This window comes from Sinocyclocheilus rhinocerous, unplaced genomic scaffold (genome assembly GCF_001515625.1).
Source record: "Sinocyclocheilus rhinocerous isolate Xijiao unplaced genomic scaffold, SAMN03320098_v1.1 scaffold564, whole genome shotgun sequence".
Lineage (NCBI taxonomy): Eukaryota > Metazoa > Chordata > Actinopteri > Cypriniformes > Cyprinidae > Sinocyclocheilus > Sinocyclocheilus rhinocerous.
This window is the reverse complement of record NW_015645070.1, coordinates 1,431,205-1,447,350: the sequence shown is the minus strand read 5'-3', so window position 1 is coordinate 1,447,350 and position 16,146 is coordinate 1,431,205. Positions and strand designations below refer to the sequence as shown.

Genomic DNA, 16,146 nt, shown 5'->3' with positions numbered 1-16,146 from the left:
TGACACTAGTTTGATTCTGTTGAATGGTTGGGTTTGGTTTGATTTAATTTTCATTTTAGGCTAACACACACACACACACACACACACACACACACACACACACAGAATTTTTGTGGTATATAGACCTGGAGGCAGTTGATTACCCATAATGCACTGCAATCTGTAGCTCAATGCTAATTGTTAATTTTTGTTTTTAATGTAAATTTTAGTTTTTAATTTGCAATTGTTTTCTGTTATATTGAGAGAACACATTTTCCATTAACGTGCTTGTTATAGATATACTGTTATTTTACTATTAATGAGAACCCTGTCATTTTAATGGTTTAGGGCTTGTTCTCATTCATTACTAGTTTCGCTTGTGCATGTTTACTTGAATGTTCAATTTGTTTAGCTAATGTCTAACATTGTTTTATGTGCTAAGGGTTGTTAGTAATAGTATTTGTTATCATTATTGTAGGTTTTGTGTAGTACTATTTGTCTTCAGAGATGAACTAGCATCTGTTGCTTCAAGACCTGGCTCTCTTTTGGAGTACTGGACAGGTTTTGTCCAGATTGACTGTATGGGGGACAGCAGCCAGCCCGCCGGTTCCAGCGCCTACCTGCCTGCCTCTCCGTGCCAACCTTTACGGCTGTCTCTCAGCTCTGCTCCACTTCCTTTAAGCCAAGACTCCCAGCAGGTGTCCCCACAGAATGGAGTCGCTGCAGAGGTCCGGCTTGTCTCGTCTTCTCTGGCTGTTGTGAGAGACAGAGAGGTCACACATTTCCACGCACATTTGCGGAGCTCATTTTCCTCAGTCATGCAGAAAGAGTCACAGAAGCGTTTCTTTGCAGGATGTGTGACTTATTAACATTCATAAAATCGCATAGCTTGTCAGTTCTGTCGAAATTACTTTGTGAAAGATGAGAATCTCATTACCACGATTACATAAAGCATTGTTTTGCCATTGTTATTTCACGCCATGTGTGGTGAAAAAAATGGGAAATGCAATGTGTTGTGCTTGCAAAGTGTTAATGAGGCTGGCAAGCCCTTAGCGAAATGTGCAACCACTACACTGCATGAAACCGTCGAGAGACTGAACAATTACACAAACAGCACAGCTTTTGAGAAGAACAGGCATCTGTATATCATTATAAGATGGATTCATTATGAGTCTCATTACAAGTATCAGCTATAAACATTAGTGCAACAGTTTATATTCTGTTTCACTAATGGATGCCATGCAAAAAATGTGTCTAAGTTTTTAGGCTTTGCCTCCTCTCATTTACAATAAACAGCAGCGAAAGTATAATAGTAAGGGCCGTTCACACCGAGGACAATAACTGTAACTATAAAGATTTAATAATTCAAAATCTATGAGAATCCTGAACACGGAAGTCTTGTCCACCTCATAACGGAAAGATGCTTTACATTTCCGGTTTCTGGTGTTTCTAGTCAAATTAAAGCACAGCTTAACCCTTCTTACATTTTTATATTTAGTTATATTTACAAAGTTTCAGTTTAATTAATTCAGTCATTCTTTTTACCCCATTTTAATGGTTAACGCTAGAAGGGTTACAGCTGCGGCTACTGGGCATGCACACATCAGTATAGCGTCATTTTTGTTGCTTGTCCACTTGCCTTTTGAGGACTGACCACAGGTTCTCTATGGGATTGAGATCCAGGGAGTTGCCCGGCCACGTATACAAAATTTCAATGTAATCCTCTTCGAACCACTTCTTTATCACTCTTGCTTTGTGACATGGTGCTCCATCATGCTGGAAAATGCACGGATCATCACCAAATTGCTCATGGATCGTTGGAAGAAGTCGCTCTTGCAAGACATTTTTATACCATTCTTTATTCATGGCAGTGATTTTGGACAGAATTATAAGAGAGCCCACTCCCTTGGTTGAAAAGCAACCCCACAAATGGATGGTCTCAGGATGATTCACTGTTGGCACAACACAGCACTCATGGAAGCACAATAAACTAGAAACAATGTGAATGAACACCACAACAGCTTAAGCAGCAAACTTTGCAAAACACAAAATTTATGTCACTGCCAAAACTTTTGGTCATGACTGTACACTGTTTTTGCATTATTGTAAGGGGTAGGTGTAGACGTTAATAAAACACAATCTAATAGGTAGAACATTTAATTCAATGTTAGTTTCCAGCCATAGATGTATCCCTTCTAGCCACAACTCATTTTAACATGGATTTCTATGGAGACCGAAACACGAGAGCATCCAAACGAAAGTTAGAATCTGTCGTGGCAGTGCTCATCAGTTACTCAAGAATAAGCTGGATTGGAAGGTCACGCCCCAGGTATAACGATAATGTCACAGAGGAATGATATAGTTAAAATTTTCTATTTGATTTATTTTCTATATAAAGGATAAAAAACATTGACAAATCAGAACCCACTTGATTTTAACGAACATGCTAAACAGAACATTATCATGAATGTTATATAGTTATAGTTATATAGTTAAAATCAGTATTATTAAAGGCAACATTCATACAGAACTCACACTCGTAAATTTTCAGGACTCACAACCGCATTTTCGGTGAACCTCCACTGTGTGAACGGAACCGTACTGGACAACTGTGTCACATCACTGCCAAAGCCACTAGAAGGCAAGCCTGCAACCTTTAGCCAAAAAAGTGTAACGGCTAATGCTACCACTTCCGGTTTGGCAGTACGTGGGAAAAGAGACCAGAGGCCATTTTTTTTGATCGACAGCCTGTCAGCTAATCTTCAACATGTTTTACACTAAAGAATACTTTTGGATTGAACTATTTTTAGAGTTTACACCGAAAAAAAAAACGCTGTTTTATAAGAGAAGTCACTGACATTTTGTGACAAGTGAGATTCAGATTATGGCACTTCTCATACATTCCAATGGTATCCATAAACAGCGATTGAGTGTCACACAACTTTGACTGAAATTCAATGACGTCAAGGTTGTAATGTGACGTGGTTATTACGGCACACGTGATCCAAGTTGACCGTTATGCTTTCTCCAACAGTAAGTAATACAGACCCTCTCATCTCCCAATATTAAGACAATCTCTGTCACAGCATCAGTTCCGGTAACTTACAGAGACATAGATATGAGCTGCGTGTCATTTAAAGAGTTAAATATAGATGCAGTCACTGTTTTCCACCTGTTTGTTTTGAGGTCTGCACGAGATTCAAATGATCCAGTTCCAGTCACGTATTAAAGCTGATGTTGTTTAATTTGACGTATACGAAGATTTGACATAGATTTCATGCACTATTAAGCTCATGTCGTGTAATCTGTGATAAGGCACAGTGATATGGACGACGCCATTTTTATATTTACATTAGTATTAGAGGTGTTATTCACTGCTAGCGCTAAAATATAAACGGGTATTGATAGCAGTTACTTGTTCATACAGTAGCGACTTAAATCAGTTTTCATTAAGAAAATATACTTCTTTTTAGCTTCTGGGGAATAAAGTTGACATCAGTTTGCAGGTTTTACTGTAGCTCGTCAAGTTGGTCCCAAGCTCAGTCATTCAGTTGGTCAGACACTGGGAGACATGCAAGCTGACCAGCCTTCTAAACCATTTGAGCACCATCTTGGCCAGGGTAGGAGCTTCTAGACCAGCTTGAATCTGATTTAAGCTTTTTTTCAGCAGGGGCAAAGCTCAGATCCAGATCAGACATATCGTGAAAAGAAAATCTAATTTTGCCAGTTTCTCTTAAATCTCACCTTCTCTCTGGCTGTCCCTGACCATCCTGTGAACACCGTTTCCAGGGCAACATCCCTGGTGGCCAGCAGATGCAGAGAACAATGATTGTCCAAAGCAGAGGGACCTCTTCAGAATCTGTAATGTCAAGGTGCCAGATGTCCTATTTAACACTTTTTTTCCAATCAATTAATGCATTTTCAGATAGCTAGCTAGCTAGCTAGATAGATAGATAGGAAAAGTTTAAATCAGTGTTATAAGGTTGTCCTGCATTGTACAAATTCAGACCCTGCTGCAAGCAATCTCATCAGATTTATGTGCTTTTACAGAAATGTGTTTCTCGGCTGAGGAACAAAAGGCTTAGCAATGTAATTCAGTGAGAGCAGGAAAGATGTCTGGAGCCGAGCTCTGTGCTACATGCATTAAACATGACATGTAGGGCTATGTGTATGGTAGTAGCCGGGACTTAAAACGAAAATACTCTTCACAGGTGAAGACAGACTGTATTCTGTGCTGAGCCGCACATCACTGAGGAGATTTAAACTTTCATTTAATCTGTGACAGGAAGAATAGGGCTGCAAAACACTGCTTTATGGTAAGAAACACCAATATATGTGGGTGAATATAAAACAGAGCATACGATTTAAATATATATTTAAAATTAAATTACATTTTTTTATAATTATATTATAATCTAAATGGTTGATTTTTCTATTACAACTATAACTAAAAAAATCACTCTGAACCATATTAAGTAATTTGAGCCATACTCTTTTTAAAGGGTGACATTTAACTAGATGAACTAAATAGTTGAAATAATGCATTCTGCTCTCACATGATTTCCCATTTCCTTCAAATTCTTTATATTTCATGACTTCTATTACGTTATAAATATTAATCAACAATAGGCTGCTTAGAGAGACGCTGAAGATCAGAATGCATCATTCTAAGGGGAAAGGGGCTGGCACTTTAATCAAAGAGGTCTTAGCATATTCTAGTAGGTGCTGCGCATGGTGGCTGCAGCCAATCACGACTCTCGAGAGTGCTTATTGGTTGGGCTGTGGGGGATGTCTGGCTTCCATCGGTAGGGGGTTACTCTCTCCGCTCCATCCGTCCATTCAGCCCCCACAGTCAGCAAAACACTCGTCAGAGCGCAGGTCCACGGCAAACGAATCCTGCAGAGCTCCGTGTATGTGTGTTGATGTGTGTGTGTGTGTGTGTCAGTGTCAGGAGGAGAGAGAGAGCGCTACAGCGTGGACTAGCTGCTTCTGAACCACTGCAGCAGCATTAAATCTGGGACTGTCACAGGTACTGAAGGAGAGAGAGAAGACATTCAAAGAAGGACATTTATCTAGCAGCACAGTTATGGAGACTCATCTCTGCTGTCCACCAGCGGATCCAACTAGAAGCAAAGGACAGAAAAGTCAGCCGCCGTATTGACTTTAATCTTCTGGTGGAAGAAGGAGATTATATTCCCTGACAGTTTGCTCTCAGAAGGTGAAGATTAGGAGTGGATTTTTCCTTCTTTCTTTCCTTTTTCTTCTGTGTTTCAGTTAATTACTCTGCTTTTGGGGGCTCCTCACCCTCTCCACAAGTCGTCACCTCTCTCAGATCCTTCCTTTCCTTCCCAACATCTTCTCTGCATGCTTTTCCACTGCTCTGCAGGTGAACACACTCATGGTGGATGCCAAGGGAAGGAACATGAAATGTCTGACGTTCTTGTTGATGCTTCCAGAGTCAGTTAAGAGCAAGTCCAGTAAAAGCTCCAAAAAGGGGAGTCCCAGCAGCTCGTCCAAGCTGCCCCCTGTGTGCTATGAGATCATCACCTTGAAAACCAAGAAGAAGAAGAAGATGGCAGCGGAGATCTTCCCCACTAAGAAGCCGGCATCGGCCACCACGGTGCAGCAGTACCAGCAGCAGAACTTGAACAACAACAACACCATTCAATGCTGCAACTGGCAGGGTCTGTACTCCACGATCAGGGAGAGGTAGGTCAACTTCAGATGTGTTCAGAGAGAGAGATGAGAGTGGTACAGTTACAAGTCTGTGCAGAGAACATCTGCCGACAAACAGAGCATTTATGCTGTGATAGCTGATGCAGTGGAGTCCAAAAGTCTAAGAGCACATTTAAACCTGAAAATGAGAAATGTTAAGTTTTTGAAAATTGAATTCAAGAAATATTCTGCACTTTTTCTAATTGATTTCTAATCAAATGAGCACATTTGTGACAATGATCATGTTAACTTTCAATTCATGCTGGATAAATTTTTTAGCTCATGCTGCTGTGCTTATAAAATAATTTATTACCAATAATAAATGTATTAATTGTTTTAAAAATACTTTATTAATAATTTAAACTATTTATTAAACTGGAGCTTTTTCACTAGTGGATAAAGACTTTTGAAATTCACTAAATATTTGTAAGAAAATGTAAATACACAATCAAAGTTTTTTTTCTTCTCAAGATTTAGCAGGTTCAGGTTTGGGCACTGGATGTCATTTAACATCTCTGAGACTGTTTGAGGATGTTCTGAAAAGTTAAATTGTTCATTTGTGTAGTTGTCGTCTCTGTTCCGCCCTGTATACATTGTCCCAAATGAGGCAAAAGAAAAGAACAAGTTTTGTTTTATATGCATGGCTTTGCTCTCTGTCAAAGGGTAATATTTACTTTGTCGTCATGGGAAAGCCCCATGCTGGCCAAAACAAATGTGCGCTCTTGGACCTGGCTTTGTAGTCACTCTGGAACAGCATTCCTTGTTTACCTACTGCTCCTATGTGGCCTGGACCCCAATAATACATGAGGAAGATGCCATTGTGGACTCCCATTGACAGGGGCCAGGGATTTTCCTGAGAAAGACATGTTTAACCATTTTGTACGTGAAGTAGGGATGCATGATATTGGATTTTTGCCGATATCCGATATGCCGATAATTTTCAACTCATTTTGCCTGATAGCCGATGCCGATACCGATATATAATAATTTTTAATTTTGGTTAGTTTTTAACAAGAACTTATTTGTTAGAATTAAATCAAAAATAATAAAGTTATTTTATAATGACAGTACATTGAAGATTTGAAAATAACTATAAATAATCTATATATTAATCACTGCATTTTTTTATCAGAAATATGCAGTGGTAACCTTGACATTTTATTTTATGATTTAACATTTGTAAATGGTCTAAAGCAAAAGAGTTGTAAAAAGTCTGAAATTTTTTTAGAGCTCATAATTTGTTTTAAAAATATAACATATTACATATTAATGAATAAATCAGTATATATAAAATTATTTAATGTGTCATGTTTGTGATTTTTTTTTTGTTCATGTAAGCTATAGCTTCTGACCTTTAAATCAAAACATACTCATGATTTTATGACATCAATAACTGCTTTATCTAATCAGAAACAGTCTAAATATTATTTGTGTATTTTGCTTTCATTTTATTAGAAGTAGGCCAACAGCGCCCCCTACGGAATTAAAACTCCTTACTGAGCTGCCGCTGCACGTGCTATTACTGTTTACTCTATCATACACCGACCGAACATGTCATTCTGTACGTGCATTTTCAGTTTAAATGCAGCTATCCAAAACAGTGAATCCAATCACCATTCAGGCAAAACTTTGCTTCAAGAATGAACCACAATGCTGACGTGATCTAATCGCACTCTTGAAATGATCTAATTGCTAGCACACCCTGAGCACATGTGAGTTAATGTATTCCTCTTATCGGCAAGACATATATGCATAATTTTTCATATCTGGCCGATGACGATATTTACATTTAAAGCCATTATCGGCCGATTCCGATATTGGTCCGACAATATCGTGCATCCGTAGCGTGAAGTACTGCTAAAGTACAGAATTCTGTATCCAGGTATAGATTTTCTGTTTCCAAATAGAATAAGAGTTGATCATTTCTCTTTATTTCAAGTTATATGATAATTTCTTGTCTACAGAAACAGAGGATTCACCTCTTCTATACAATCAAGTAGTTTTTTTAGTCGAAAATAATTTTCCTCAATCTTCTCTACAGAAATGCTGTGATGTTCAATAATGAACTGATGGCTGACATTCACTTTGTTGTCGGTCAGTCCGGAGGAACTGAGATGCTCCCGGGACACAAGGTAGGACCTCTTGATCTGCACTATGCAGCAGTACCAGAGAACAGCTTTAGGATTTTCATAAGCGATGTGCTGCACTGCTGTTGCTAATGACAGCTAAATTCTTTCTCTTGTTTTCAGTCTAGCCGGCCATGTGCCTTTCTGAGACACTTCTCAATTATTGATGAAAATCAGGCAGAAGGCAGTGGGGAGATGTTTGTCTTTTGACAGAGTCTTTTACTTATTTTCATGCTGGGTTTGTGCTGTATTAAATAATCAGAGTTTGTGGTCAAAGTTCTTCAACTGTACAAAAGCATTTATGAATATGTGAATAAAGTTCTGATGTTTGTACACTCAGTGGATGTATCTCCCAATGGGTTTTCTCAATAAACTGCTTAATTGGTCAAATGAAACATCATCAGATTTTGACCACATAAAACACATTAGAATTTTTGAAACACGTCTTATTTTATTTTTTTTTCAAATCTAAATATTGTAATATTGGTTACATATTTATTCATCTATCTGGTTTTCAAATTGAGGCAACAAAGGTTTCTAGGGTTTCAATGGAAAATTTAAGAGAAAAATTTAATATTCTCCACATAATAAGTTTGCAAACCCCTGATCTAACTGATCTCCACTAAGTAAAAACCATTAGAGGTCTTCCACTGTGACCTCTTCGAAACTAGCAGCTTTCCAATAGCTTTTGTTCCAAAATTTTCATGGGGACTGGCATTATTACATATGACATTATTATTTTTTTTACCTCAGGCCAATTTTAACTGCACCAAAACCGCATTTAAACCAGTTCTTGTTTCACTCTCAGACTTTATTTAAAAAGACAGGGCTAATCTGGTGCCTACAATTCAGGCATGACTCATCTTTTATCCATTTAAGGGGGCAGAATTGAAAGCTGTGTTCGGCTGATATGTGATGCTTTATAAAGCACACTTAGGCAAGGGCATTGTATTGCTTTGCTGCATGGCCACAGTCAATATTGCAATGGGCCATGAAGAGTTATTACATAGCACCTTTTTTATGATGTTCATTTGGCTGGCGTTCAGATATGCATTATCATTTTTATTTGAGAAGGTTTTGTTTGCTTCTAGGAAAGGCTTCCTTGCATAGGAGCGCTTTGTAAAATTACTCTTGCCATTTATTTGATGTTCCTCTTAGTTACAATATATTTGTTATGGGCTTTTCACATCAGGGATCCTGAAGGATCACCACCTTTACTTAAAAGGCCAAAATTAAGTTTGCTAAATGGAAAAGATGCATGTGTGTGAGTAATGCTAAAATGAATTGTAAATATTCCCTTCTGCTCCTGTTATATAATGCATCTGCAATGCTGTGTTGGCCTCAGATTTCATCATTAGCTACATGCGCCCATTAACATCAGCAAGATAACTTTTAGCTCCAGCAGCCACTTTCACACCATTGTGAAACACTCTTTTCTTCGGAGGGAAAAGCAAATGCCATTCACATGAATGGCACTCACATGTCTTGTAAAGCATTGGTCTTTGTGGGTGAAATTGTGTGTGTTCTTCACGCTCAAATGACTCCAGGGGAATGGGATCAAGCTGAAATTTAAAACAGCCAAGCTTTACCTTTACAATGCAATTGACTCAGAAGAAAGAAAACCTGAAGGGCAACTTCTGATGAATTAAAGATCGCTAGCTGTGCCTTTCTGACTCAGGTTTATAAGAAACAATGTGTCATTGTATGGGTTGTATGTAATTTAGAGGTGATCACATGAAACCATCACCTGCCACCTGGAAAGTTCTTTTGATGTGTGTGAGGGGAATAATCAGTTTTTTTTTTGTTTTTTTTTAAAGCGAGGAGAGACATAAAACCACTTTAGTGTCAGGTCATAAAAAATAGGTCACTTTGGAAAAGTACAGACTTAACAATAGCTGAACGCTTTGAAACCTTTTCCATCTACACCACACGAGTCCTTCAATATACAGCTGATTTTATAGGTTTGCACTGATTTTTGTTTGAAACTTAGTGCGGACGTGTAAGTTATTTAAAATTAAGTGATGGATACTGTCGATCCTTATGATAATTTATAACACAAGTCATGTAAAATTAATTTATACTTCTTATTTTTCTCATTAGTATGTCCTTGCTGTGGGTAGCTCAGTTTTCCATGCCATGTTTTATGGAGAGTTGGCAGAGGACAAGGATGAGATCCGTATCCCTGATGTAGAACCTCCAGCCTTTCTGGCTATGCTAAAGTAAGTCTCCTTATGTAATTGTACCTTGTCTGTCAGGTCTGTGCTGGCTGACCCTTTTCTCATCTGCCTGGTTAAACCATTATTATCTTTCTGTACAGATTATTTAGTTATTATTGTTTTCAATTAAGCACAGGAGTGAAGAAAATTGTTCTCTCTGATCTAAGTACCCCTCTTTGGACTTCTTCCAGAGGGTTAATCGAATTCACCGACATGTAATGTCTTTACAGCCAACAGTTCAAGACCATTAAAAGCGATATGGCCTTTGGAAGAAGTCTTTTCTAATTGAAATTGACTGTGCAATTAGCTTCATTTAAATACACTGAAGATATCAAATAGTTTCATTTGACTTATTAAATGTCATTTTGAATGGAGTACTCGATTCAGATAATTTAAGTAAAAAAAAAACTCCCCAGCATGACTTTATGGGGCAAATTCACTAAAATGTTGCACCACTTACAGAACAAAAACCTGCTTCTTATTTCTTAATCACACACAATTCAGTTTAATCAGGTACCACCCAGGTGAAAAATAAATATATTTAAATTGTGCTTTTTCAGACATACTTACTATATTTAAATTATACTATACTAAGTGCATATTAAATGTATTATTTTGAAACAACTTTAAGTATATTAAGTGTATTTCAAGATATGTTTAAGTTGGATTTTATTTTTACATGAATGACTGAAAGCAAGCACAAATTAGCCAGCTGGAATGGACACATTGCTAATGTTTTTCTTCCAAGATTGACCAAATCACCCTACATTAGGCCTGATTCAAAAATCTCTAACAGAGGTGATACAACATGAAAATATACTTACTATTCCTTTGCTTGTCTCTGCACTCAGATTTCAGTTTGTTTTACCTAGCTTATTACAATTAATGTATCATGTAATGAACAACAGCCTAATCAACCAAAGTAGCATAACCTTTTAAGTAAAACTGAACAACATATTAAACAACATATTTTAAATATCGCAATGCTTAATAATAGTTGACAAACGTTTGTACATTGTAAATGTTAAAAATGTTTTTCAAAATATTGTACTTTTCCAAATATTAAAATTATAAATACATAAATATTTAAAATATAACCATGTGTAGGCCTACTGCAATATAAAGTACATTAAAAACCCACTAAAAGTGTAATCATTTTGTTATGTTCTTACACAAAGTAGACATAAAATATACTTTAAGTAAGGGTAACATAAGTATGTTTTCTGTAAATACACTAAAAAGTCACTAAAAGTATGCTTGTGTTTAGTATATCCCTTAAAAGTGTAACTAAAAATATATTTATTAACATAGTATTTCTACTATACTTTTTAGAAATATACTAATAGTGTGCTTGTGTTTAGCATATTCCTTAAAAGTGTAACTAAAAATATATTTATTGCCAAAGTATTTCTAGTATACTTTTTTATAAATACATTAAAAGTATGCTTCTGTTTAGCATATTTTTTAGAAGTATAACTAAGCATATATTTAATACAAAAGTACTTCTAGTATACTTTTTAGAAATATATTAAAATGCAATTCAATATATTTTTATTGCACTTCAAATAAGCATGTTGGGAATACAAATGTATTATAAACATACTACTTGAATTTCAAGTATATTTTTAATACATTTAATACTACGTCTTTTTCACCTGGGCAAATGTACAGCATGTTTGGCTGTTAACTGATTTGCATAATTTATTTTAGTCAATCAGATGCTAAACCTGCACAAAGCACGTGTCAATAAATGGTATCACTGGGCACAATTCATTCTTAGTTAACTTGCCCTTATCTCTGCTGGAAAAAAGCAAGTTGATTTAAGTTGGTCTTCTAGCTTGGTCAAATTGGCTATCTGCTATCCTAGCTGGTCTTGAAAAAAAAGAGGTTTAGGTTAGGTTTAATGTAGGTAGTACATTAAGTTCAAACATGAAAGAGCACTAACCTTTTTGTGCCAATCATTGGACATTTAGTTTCTGAACTGCCGGCGTGAACTACAACAACCATCATAGTAAAATGTTGCCAGATTTCACATTTATCTATTTCAGATAAAGCCAAACATGCTTTTAAAGCCACTCACTGGAGTCAAAAAGTGTCCCAAAGTGAGTTGGTGCTGTCTCCAGAATTACTGTGGCTCATTCCCAAAGTCTTTTATATGTATCAGGGGGAACTCTGAACACTAATGGCACTAGATGCTTAAATATTGAATAGAACTCTAGCTTAAACAAGAAGAAAATAAATAATGAAGTGAGCTTAGCTTGTCCGCCTCTCAGAGGGCTTAGGACCATGACAGAAGATCTGATAGATCTTAACTCATGCTTTACCCATCTCTCTTGAGAGTCCTTCTGTGTTCTCCACTCTCTCTCCTCTTGCGCTGGCTCATCTCTCACTCCTTCCATCTTGAGAGAGATTTTTGTTCTCTCTCCCTCTGAGTCTTTCATCCCTCCTCCCCCACTCTCCTAAAGAAGTGTAAATTTATACATGTTGTTTGTGTTTACAGAACACGTCTATTGAACATCGTGTCCATTATGATGCTTCTACTGTATATATGTTATGATTTGTAGTACAGGATGCGTTACAGGACATAGTATTAGATTTGCAGTAGATCTGCGCAGTGCATCATAGTATGATCAATTCAGCCTGTTCTGAAGGACACAATCAAAGCCAAGTTCATTCCTGTTCCACAAAGGTATGGCTATTGTCAGAATAGTGCTTTTTGTTATAAGAGGTGTTGCAAAAGGTAGTATTTCCATTGACCAAAACACATTGTGTTTCATGCTGGTAGCACATCATAAAATAGTAGCTTCTAGCTGGGCCAGTAATAGCAGGCTACAATGCAACCTAAAGGACTACATCTATTTTGAATGACTATTGCTGATGATGTATGACACAGCTAACCTTGTTTTTTTTCTGTTGCTCAGGTACATTTACTGTGATGAAATTGACTTGAGTGCCGACACAGTACTGGCAACATTATACGCAGCCAAAAAGTACATAGTCCCGCACCTGGCTCGGGCTTGTGTCAACTTCTTGGAAACAAGTTTGAGTGCAAAGAATGCGTGTATTCTTCTATCTCAGAGCTGTCTGTTTGAAGAGCCAGACCTAACGCAACGCTGCTGGGAAGTCATTGATGCTCAGGCTGAGCTGGCACTTAAATCTGAGGGCTTTTGTGACATTGACGCTCAGACCTTGGAGAGCATTCTCAGACGGGAGACTCTGAACGCTAAGGAGATTGTAGTGTTTGAAGCGGCACTAAGCTGGGCGGAGGCCGAATGCCAGCGGAGGGAGATGAACACAACTATCGACAACAAACGCAAGGTATTGGGCCAAGCCGTCTACCTGATCCGTATACCAACCATAGGTCTTGATGATTTCGCAAATGGTGCAGCGCAATCAGGAGTGTTAACGCTAAACGAGACCAATGACATTTTCTTATGGTACACAGCGGCTAAGAAACCCGAGCTGCAGTTTGCCTGCCAACCTCGTAAGGGATTGACGCCACAGAAGTGCCATCGCTTTCAGTCATGCGCCTACCGCAGCAACCAGTGGCGTTATCGCGGACGCTGTGACAGCATTCAGTTTGCTGTAGATAAGCGAGTGTTTATTGCGGGTTTCGGGCTTTACGGTTCAAGCTGTGGATCTGCTGAGTACACTGCCAAGATCGAGCTCAAACGGCAAGGAGTCGTTCTGGGAACCAATCTTAGCAAGTACTTTTCAGATGGATCCAGCAACACCTTCCCAGTTTGTTTCGAGTATCCGGTTCAGATCGAGCCTGACACTTTCTATACAGCCAGCGTGGTTCTGGACGGAAATGAACTGAGTTATTTCGGACAAGAGGGTATGACGGAAGTTCAGTGTGGGAAGGTGACCTTCCAGTTTCAGTGCTCTTCGGACAGTACCAATGGCACAGGAGTGCAAGGCGGCCAAATTCCAGAGCTCATTTTCTATGCCTAAGTTTCTCTTGGGAAAACAAAAACTGCCCACCTTACCGGTGTGAAATAGCTTTACATTGCGTACAATATACTGTATGTTTTTGTATTACATGGCAGAATTCAACTTCTCCAATGCTGCCAGCTTGAGCAAACCGAGACATAACAGGCATTACATGGGCCTTGTTTTGAGCTCTTAGTTTTTCGGCGGCTGTCAAAGCGTGAACAGTTACACTGCATTTCCTCCTTGTCTTAAAAGTGAATTAAATATTTTATTTTGTGCTCTGCATTAAGCTGCACCTGTTTACAAAGGAAAATCTCATTTCAATGGGATGTAAGTTGTTGTCTAAGCTCCTAGTTGGGTGCCACAGCCTGGCTGTTGCTCTTTATCTTCCTTGATTTAAAAGAGTTTTGATTCATTTAATTTGAGAGGGGACATTGTGCATTGTGCAGTATATATTTAAATGTATGAACTGAATTATAATTATAATTATATAAATATATAAATATTATCACTCTATGGCTATATCTACTGTTTACAACGACTATACGCCATGTTAGTGAATGCTTGCACATGTATATTGTAGCAATAGTGAACAAAATATCCAAACTCATGATAACAGACTAACTTCAGTATTTTTCCCACATCACGATTCAAGGCAATCAAGATACCTAACACCAAAGTTACTGTCACCATAACACATTTTTGATTAAATGTCATTGTCAAGCACAGATTATCTTAGACACAGATTGTGTAGAATAATCACATAATTTAGATTTAGAAACATACATCAATTTTTTGCATCAATCATAATGAGAAATATAAACTATATGTTTTTAGCATAAGCATATGTAGCGTTTGCACTGGAATAAACAATTTTCATTCAGAGTCTTAGACCCTGCAGTAACCTTAGTCAAGACAGACGTCATATTTAATGTTTTGTAAATGAAAACAATGCTGTGATGGACAAATGTATGGGTTATACGTTTTTTAAATAAATGACAAAAAAATGGTTTAATTAGACATGACATTGCTGTACATCAATCCTTAACAGTTTTCATTTTTGGAAGATTAATATGACCCAACTGAGGTCAGTGGAATCAAATGTACAGTGCTTCATGTTGTATTATATTCAGCAGAATGAACATCCTAAATATTTCTTACAATAAAATGTCTCTGTTCTCTAATGGATTCTGTGAAACATGACTTAACACAGTTCACCACCAATATGTTTTAAGTCTCTTTCATGTGACTTCAAAGTGCACTAAGAAACTAACTGAACAAACACACACTACTGTTAATTCAGCTGAAATAACAGGTTACATATTCACAGGCACCATCATTACACAATGTGACGTTTTGGGATATTGTGTCATCATTTCCACCTCTATAAGTGTTGTGCTCATGCCTAATTAGCAGCATAATTAGCCGTCACCCAACAAACCCGTCTTCACGCTACTAAATGGGATGTTGTCAACTAACATTATATCATGTATTTGTAAAGACAAGATAGTTCAAGCATTTTATTTGGATTGCATTGGGCTGTAATTACCAGCATTGATGTTTTCCCCCTCTTATTTTCATTAAGGTGTCAAAAGCAGCAAGGAAGCAGAATGCTAATTCTATTCCCTGCTGAACTTTTAGTGATAGACATAATAGCGATGAGCAGAAAACAAATAATTGCTCTTTAAACTGATCAAGAAGTGTCAGTGAAATGTGACTGGTCATAATCTAATATTACAGCTTTCATTTTTTTTTCTCCTTCTAATTTTATACAGTGAGTATGACAGCAGAATATTTGGTCTGTGAATCAAGTCAGCACTGTACTGAAGTCGAAACATTAAGGTTATACAGATCACCAACAAGGTGCACTTTAAAGGGGTCATATGATGTTGCTAAAAAGAACATTATTTTGTGTATTTGGTTTAATGAAATGTGTTCATGCGGTTTAAGGTTACAAAAACACATTATTTTCCACATACTGTACATTATTGTTTCTCCTCTATGCCCCGCCTTTCTGAAACGCGGCGATTTTTACAAAGCTCATCGGTCTGAAAAGCGAGGTGTGCTCTGATTGGCCAGCTATCCAGTGCGTTGTGATTGGCCGAATACCTCAAGCGTGTGACGGAAATGTTACGCCCCTACCATACTGTGATGCCCCTGTCAGGCCGGAGTGATGA

General features: G+C 37.6%; 1 protein-coding gene across 2 annotated transcripts; it reads left to right on the top strand.

Annotated features, from left to right (window-relative positions):
* Positions 1-4,796: 4,796 nt before the first annotated feature.
* Positions 4,797-15,834, top strand: LOC107705408 (BTB/POZ domain-containing protein 3). 2 transcript variants are annotated; one of them, XM_016508684.1, is made up of 5 exons: positions 5,114-5,197; positions 5,436-5,688; positions 7,736-7,826; positions 9,921-10,039; positions 12,958-15,834. In XM_016508684.1, the coding sequence occupies exons 2-5, from the start codon at positions 5,552-5,554 to the stop codon at positions 13,988-13,990; spliced, it is 1,380 nt and encodes a 459-aa protein (XP_016364170.1). In that variant the 5' UTR covers positions 5,114-5,197; positions 5,436-5,551; the 3' UTR covers positions 13,991-15,834. The 2 variants fall into 2 exon arrangements, with proteins under 2 accessions (XP_016364169.1, XP_016364170.1); XM_016508683.1 differs by having other exon boundaries at positions 4,797-5,688.
* The last annotated feature ends 312 nt before the right edge of the window (positions 15,835-16,146 follow it).